Consider the following 7,500-nt stretch of genomic DNA (forward strand, 5'->3'; position numbering starts at 1 on the left):
GGTCTTACAAGGGAAGTGTATGCGTGCGGTTTTATATTGTGTGCGCATTGGTGGATATTTCGTGTAATGAACCCGAGTGCTCCGTTGGACTTAGCTGTCACATAACTCACATGCTTATTCCATTTCAGGTTGTTTGGATTACTGACGCCTAGATATTGGATGTTATCCAAATGAGTTAGTAAGCGTCCCTTCATTTCGAAGTCTTTCGGCAAACAGCCATGTCTTGTTACTTAGAAGGATGGAATTTCATTTGCCATTTTTTTTCCGGACGATAGATGGTTGGTCTCTTCTTCCCTTTTTAAATACTACGCTGACATTTGCATGTTTCCAGACGTCTGGCACATGACCCTCATCGATTGATTGTTGAAAGATGTTGGTCTTCCTCATCCATGAAAGTTTATGTCATCGACGGCAACGTAGAACGGCAAACCGTTGGGCATAGTTTTACAACGTGTTGACCTAAATAAGCAAAATAACGAACCACTACGTGTTATTGTCCATTATCGCACAGAAAACATTGCGATTAATGATAAAACTTCGTAATAGCTGTATTGATCTAACGGCGACAAGATAATTCCGTTTTTTTTTTTTTGCCATGGCATCAGTCAAAGCCCAATCAGTGTTCGCCTACTAAGTGAAAGCATTTGCTACCAATGACTGAAATTTCAGTGTTGTAGCTTGGTGTTTTTATGAAATGTATGCTTCTATAGATTTTGTTCACTTGTAGAACTCATCGACTTTCAAGCACTAGTGTTTACATGTGTATTGTCACCATCACTGTTCACTGTGTTGGACACAACCAACGGACATAATCTGTGACAAACGCATTCCCCCAAAATGAATACGGGTTGTCAAAATGACCAGCTTTCAAACCCATGGGGCAGCGTGACGCAGGTATGGTTTGTGTCTCATACTCGAAGGTACCAAGGTCGACCAACCGCCACGCTTCTGTGTGACCTTGAGCAAGTCACCTCGCCCTTGTTCACTTTGCGACGCTAAAATGCGGCTGACGCCTGGGTTACTCCAACCTTTCCTTGGAATAGATCCAAGCAGCAGCTACACATGTGTTTAGGCTATATCTATTCAATGTCTCACGAAACCGGTGACATGGGACCGCCACCAAAAGGGAGACACTTCACAATTACATGGACAAAAATATCATTCCTAAAAGGACAACACCAACACTCACATCATGTTATTTGGCCTCACAGAAAGTCTCCAGCCTGGACCTCACTCTTGGACAAGCACAGAAAGCAACAGAGAAAAAGACAACAGATTAGGGAGAACGGAAAACCGGCTAACTTTCAAAGGCACTATTGTAAGACAAATATCCAAAACATGTGTATAGTACAGTCTGAAACAAAGTAAACAGAAAAATACGTGGGAAAAAAAAATAAAATACAAAAACATCCCAAAATACCATCCTTCCTAGACAGGGAATCCAACCACATGCCATCTTATTCCTGTCTGAACTCAGAGCCGATAGATGGGATGGGACCGACGATATAATGTCTATTGTCCTATTCCTCAGATAGAGTAAGTGAGCTCTAGTTCCACACGTTTATTTGCATATAAGAAATAAGCTTCTAGCAAAGGCTGTTAACATTTTCTACCTTTTCTGAGGAATATAAACATTCCATCTCATCAAGCCTCTGGGGTGCAATGGTAGCATGATTGACCGGTAATCAAGAGGTCTTAGGTTCGATCATCTGAAGAGAAGAGTCTTTATATGGAGGGAGGAAGGGGGAGGAGGAGAGGAGGGGAGGAAGATGATTTTTTCCCCTGTTTTTCTCTCTCGGTTTTGTCTGGCACCGAATTATATAGAAATTTTCTTATTCTAATAATCAGTGTGGTTGGAGGTGGGAGATTTGATGGAACATTTTTAGAACTAGAACCCCTCAGTCCATGGGGCAGACGTTTCCCGTATTACATACTCAAGTCAGGGCCAAGGGAGAATCAAATGGTCCCGTTCTAGAACAAGGACAGGATCAAATTGTTTGTTTGTTGCTTTAGGTCTCTTCCAACACAAGTGAGGTTATATGAGAGACCGCTGAAACAAAAAAACAAGCAATCCAACAAAAATAGTACAAATGTCAATCAAAAGCATAACCTAAAGATATCATAAGCTAAATTATAAATAACCAAGAACAAACAGGCAGAGGATTTACAGGAAAAAAAATATCCCCTGTCAAAAATACAATCACAAACCAAAGAAGCAGGATAGGCTAGTAAAGAGAAGAAGAAACGACATCACTATCGGATCGTACACCCATGCGAACATCATAGGTATATGATTCAAGGGTGATGCTCCCATCCAACCACCCAATCAAATTGAAAGGTCAAATAATTAAGAGGGATACAAAAGATAGCAAAGGCTGTGAAATGATTAAGGCTTTACCGGCCGAGGCGTGGAATTCCACACACCGTATGTGAATCGTTCTCATATGACATGTCTTTAATTTAGATAAATACCAAATACATTAATAAATAAATCTAAAGAAATTACATTGTTCCGGTTTTAGAACTTTAAATTTATTAAACCTAAATAAATATGACAATAAGAAGGCACTTTAATAACAATGACTAAACGTATGATACAAATAAATAATATAATCATGTAATACTACTAATAGTAGTATAATAAAATGTTTTAAGGGTTTTACGGCTCTTGCGGCACATTTAGGTAATTTCAGCGCTAGTAAAAAAGAAGAGAATTTAGACAGTCAAAGAAGTCTAGATTAACGATTAAAAGGACACGAGAAAAAATAAGAAAAAGGGGAAAGTTTCAAATAGGGAACAGATGTAGATTCCAAGAGCACATTATCAGTGTGCTCAGTTTGAGATCACCTAAAAGTCTCATCCAGACACAAGAACAGCTCCCCACTAAGAGGAATACACTCAAATGTTTACAAACCATTAAAGCAAGAAAAAAAAAATGAAACAGTACATAACAGAGATGATTTGTATAAGGAAAAAAAAATCATCTCCCAAAACTATAACTAAACATTTGACTGTTTCCCTCTCAGTCAAGGACTCCGGCCAGGGCTGGGACAAAATTAAGTAATCCCATTCCAAGACAAAGACAGAAAGCAACTCGGAAAACAGATATAGGGGATTGAAGACACTGGGTGACTTCCTGCCTACCATGGGAAGTCAAAGACCGCACCCCAGTATAATAAAATCAAGTTATTTGCTTATATTAAGGACGATTTAAAGTCGTAATAAGTTAATTGTCTAATATTATTCTAGGTACACTAAACATTACATATTAAACAGAAAATAAATTACTAGTTGCCCTTCAAGTATTAAATCAAGAAGTCTTGGCGTCATACGGATGTACATAAATATTAATAAACAAGCATTGCTGTTCGTTCAATGAAGGGTGCCCATTCAATTAACGTTAAGGTAAGTCGATCAACTCAACATTTATGATTCAAGTGTTGAATAAAATTTGAACTAAATTTCTATTGAGAGTAGACAACACATTCTTCCACTTCTTAAGAGAACTCCACTGAGCTTTTTATTTAGGCAGGGAGAGATATTTTTTGCATTTAAAATCTTATATATTTCATACACTTATCCGAGAATTCCTTCCCAAATGTTAAGAACGGAAAATGCTTCATATAAATTTTAAGAAATTGATTGTATTCAAAATAACAAGGGGATTCTCTAATTGGCACCAATTCAATGTAAGTACTCCCACATCAATGTCATAATTGCTAACTGGTAGGTTGACCCACAACTCATGTGGTAAAAGTGATGGCATCTGTTTTTGATGGGATTTGACGAAAAAAAAATTGATTTTTCAATAAAATTATCACAATGTCTAATCAGTCTAATAATACATAACCATAACCATCTTCGTGTCAATTGTAAACACATGCAAAATTTGGTAACGATTGGTCCAGAGGTTTCAGAGCCGTAGGGTTACAAATAATCCAATTTGCCAAATATATTATTGATATATGAGTATTAGCGATAGCAATAGCAATATATATTAGCCTTAAGCTTAACTTTGATCAACAGACAACCATAGAAAATACGATTTTCTTGATCCAAGATCAGATTTATATCAAGTATTATTCTTCATTCAAGGATCTCATTTCTCCTACATGCCTTATGGTGAGGACTAGGAGCTCCTTTTGATTACACCTTCTTAGACAATTCATCAAAGAGAGGCATGATATAGCATAATATATATTGTGAAACAGAACAAAACCTTTACAACCTAGGACGGTAAAAGAACAGAAAAAAAAAAAAAAGAAAAGAAAAATGTAATGGCACTCTAAATTCGATGTTGAGCTCTATCTTTGGTGGATCCAGATACATTATCATGAAATATTTTAACTAAAATAGGATATAAAACACCTTTTAACTTCAAATAACAGATTTGCACTATCAAAGTAAAAATTAAGTGACCTTGTCAAACATTAAAAATACATGATAATCCTTTACAAACTAGGATATAAGACATATTACAGTAATAAATGGTTATAAATTAATAAATAAATATTGAGCTTTTGTAAAGCGCGATATCCACTGAATGTGCTCAAAGCGCTTTACAAGGGGTGCCTGACCAACAGCAACACCTAACATGTAGAACGAAACATGACAGCTGTTAGGCCGGCAATATTTCAATTTTTTACTGACAGAGATAACGCTGTCAACGGCCAGGTCTCATTTTGCACCTGAGTACGGTGAGAGAATGTGAGTCAAAAGTCTTTTCCAAGGACTCAACTATGCGCCGAGCAATGCTCGAACCCTGGACCTTCCGATCCGAAAGCGAGTGTCATACCACAAGACCACATAGCCGCATATATTTTGGTTCATGGCTTTGTGGATTATGATATAAAAGAAAGGAAGAAAGAGTGACTGTCTTTTATTGGATAAGGAAAGTCTCAAATACCTACAATTTGTGACAATAGTCATTTCGTTTTAATTCAGCATTGATTAAGGGATAATTATAAACAGTTTTTTTCCAGAATGAAAAGACGAGCAAGTGTAAAAAATAAAATAAGTGCATAACAAACCCTTACTTAACATTACCTCAAATGAAATGAATGAATAAATAAATAAATAAGAAAAAAAAATCTGAGAAAGCAAAAATATGTTTCTTGGCAGGTATTGTTAATTCTTGAATTATTCCGATGTTTTTCTGCTTTATGAAACATTGTATTCACACTACTTTTAATATTATTACCTTGCACTACTGTCTGTTCCTAATTTTTCACACATTCTATACAGGTGTCCAAATCATCCCAATCCCTTTCCACATATTCTGAGCTTTAATCTGTCTGCTTTAACTTCTTTTCCCATTATCCCCTTGAACTTTTTTTTATTCCATAAACTAATCATAAATCAATGAAAACAAAAAAAAAAAAAATCTTAAAAAAATCAAAATGGTAGGTTTAGCTGAGAGGCTAAAACTTGGGCTCTCTGTACCAGTTTTTCACAAATAGGCTGCTGACCATCTACTATTGTTTGAAGCTGGGCTACTTCCAAACGAACCTGTAACAGAGGGAGGACCAAATATATATATAATTTGTATTGCATATTTCAATTTTTTTCCAATACATTATCATTTGAGAGGTATTCATAACGTTATGACTTCTGCTTATGAAGAAATTTAAATGAAGACGACATGTAAATAGCCACAAAATTGTTAAAAAATGTATTCCTTTAATAAAAAAAATAACAAAAAATATCCATTGATGAAGATTATTTTCAAAAGACAATATGGAGAGTAGTCCATTGTTGTCTGTAATCTAAAAGACTATATCACAAATTAATGTCAGAACAAAATGATTAATGTTAAGTGAAGATAACAAAACACAGAAAGAGAGAGAGAGAGAGAGAGAGAGAGAGAGAGAGAGAGAGAGAGAGAGAGAGAGAGAGAGAGAGAGAGAGAGAGAGAGAGAGAGATAGGGAGAGAGATAGATAGACAGAGAGTGAGAGAGTGAGAGAGAGAGTGAGAGAGAGAGAGAGAGAGAGAGAGAGAGAAAGAGAGAGAGAGAGAAAGAGAGAGGGAGAGAGAGAGAGAGAGAGAGAGAGAGAGAGAGAGAGAGAGAGAGAGAGAGAGAGAGAGAGAGAGAGAGAGAGAGAGAGAGAGAGAGAAAGAGAGAGAGAGGGAGAGAGAGAGAGACTTACCAAATCCAATTCTTCTGTCGCACTACGGCTGTCCTCTTCATCCTCTGCAGTCCTGTCACTAGACTTTCCCTGATTGCTTTGTTCTTCAATCCAATCTGATAACAACTGGTATTTTTTCTGTAGAGATCTGCACATGGGAAAGTGAAATTATTCAAATTAATAAGTCAAACAAGATAAGTTAACTTAGTTGACATGAAAAAGGTAATCTATTTGCATATAAATGAAGCAATCATGACGCAATCTGGTTGAAAAACTTTGAAAAAGCACTGTAACTGTATACCCCTACATTTTGAATGTAGAGAAGTCTTTCTATCCTGTAGAGTAGATGGTGGCATCATGATCAGGACAAACAATTATCCCAACTCACGTCAAATTACGTTTACTGTGATATTATTTTCTCTTCTTCATCTTTGGGAGAATCAACACAATGGGCCATGTTTACAGTGAAACACAATATATCACACCACAAAGACGACATGATAGAAACAAGCTAGATAAGCAAGAAGATTCCCCCCCCCCCCCCCCCCCCCCGTCCTCCTGAACATAGCTGTTAAAAAAACGTCTTGTGATTTTTCTTAAATTGAAATTCTTTAGGGATTTGACCTCTGGTGTAAAGCTTCTGTAAGCATTAAAATCCATATGACATATGATACATTACTACACAAAAAAAAGAGGGTGGTGGGTAAAATTAAATTTAAAAAATTACAAAGAGAGAGCAATTAATGAAAAATTATGTCTACATAAAAAGAAAATAAGATTAACATTTTTTGTCCAATGTTTCTCAGACAGTCTCACCCTTCATTTTCTTCAAAGCTTACCTCAATTTCCTTTTTTGTTGACTAAAGTGCCGCAGCCGATCTCTTATATTGACAATTTCTTCTTCTGGTGTTGGAGACTTAGGACTGGCAAACGTTACAGTACCTCGGCTTCTTGCAGTGTTTAGAGGTGACACATCAGCATCACTGTCAGAAACTTTGTTGTGAAGAATTCCTTGAGGCGGTGCTCTTCTAGGGCTGGTTAGCTCTCTAGGGGTGTGTCGTAACATCCCTTTACCTTCTCGAGTGAAGTCAGAAAACACTCCACCAACACCAGCACTGCTAGTGTCCCAAGCAGCAAATGAGCGAGGAGTGTTTTTCACTTTAAATTTAACTCCATCATCAGAGCTTTTTTTCCTTTCCACCTTATCTCCTGGTATTTTGGATGAGGGCTTTTGCATAAAATATTCTGGTTTTAATAAAACTACAGGCTCTCTACTATCTTGACCATCCTCTTGAAATATTGCCTTCTTAATCTCCTGTCGTTCCTGAAGCTGTCGCTGTTGCTGTTCCTCCCAAAACTGCAGTCTTTGCAATC

The 7,500-nt window shown here is 36.8% G+C and overlaps 1 protein-coding gene across 1 annotated transcript in view; it reads right to left on the reverse strand.

Annotated features, from left to right (window-relative positions):
• Window positions 1-2,510: 2,510 nt before the first annotated feature.
• LOC144966019 (protein SFI1 homolog) overlaps window positions 2,511-7,500 on the reverse strand; it is a 30,899-nt gene continuing 25,909 nt past the window's right edge. The window contains exons 27-29 of the mRNA XM_078901996.1: window positions 6,966-7,500; window positions 6,148-6,274; window positions 2,511-5,508 (exon numbers count right to left, since the gene is read on the reverse strand). The exon at window positions 6,966-7,500 is cut by the window's right edge and continues 301 nt beyond it. Coding sequence (XP_078758122.1) covers window positions 5,395-5,508; window positions 6,148-6,274; window positions 6,966-7,500 — 776 coding nt within the window. The 3' untranslated portion in view covers window positions 2,511-5,394. The remainder of the gene's footprint in view (window positions 5,509-6,147; window positions 6,275-6,965) is intronic.

Source organism: Berghia stephanieae, chromosome 2 (assembly GCF_034508935.2).
Source record: "Berghia stephanieae isolate SIO BIC M18660-M18661 chromosome 2, UCSD_Bste_1.3, whole genome shotgun sequence".
Taxonomy (NCBI): domain Eukaryota; kingdom Metazoa; phylum Mollusca; class Gastropoda; order Nudibranchia; family Aeolidiidae; genus Berghia; species Berghia stephanieae.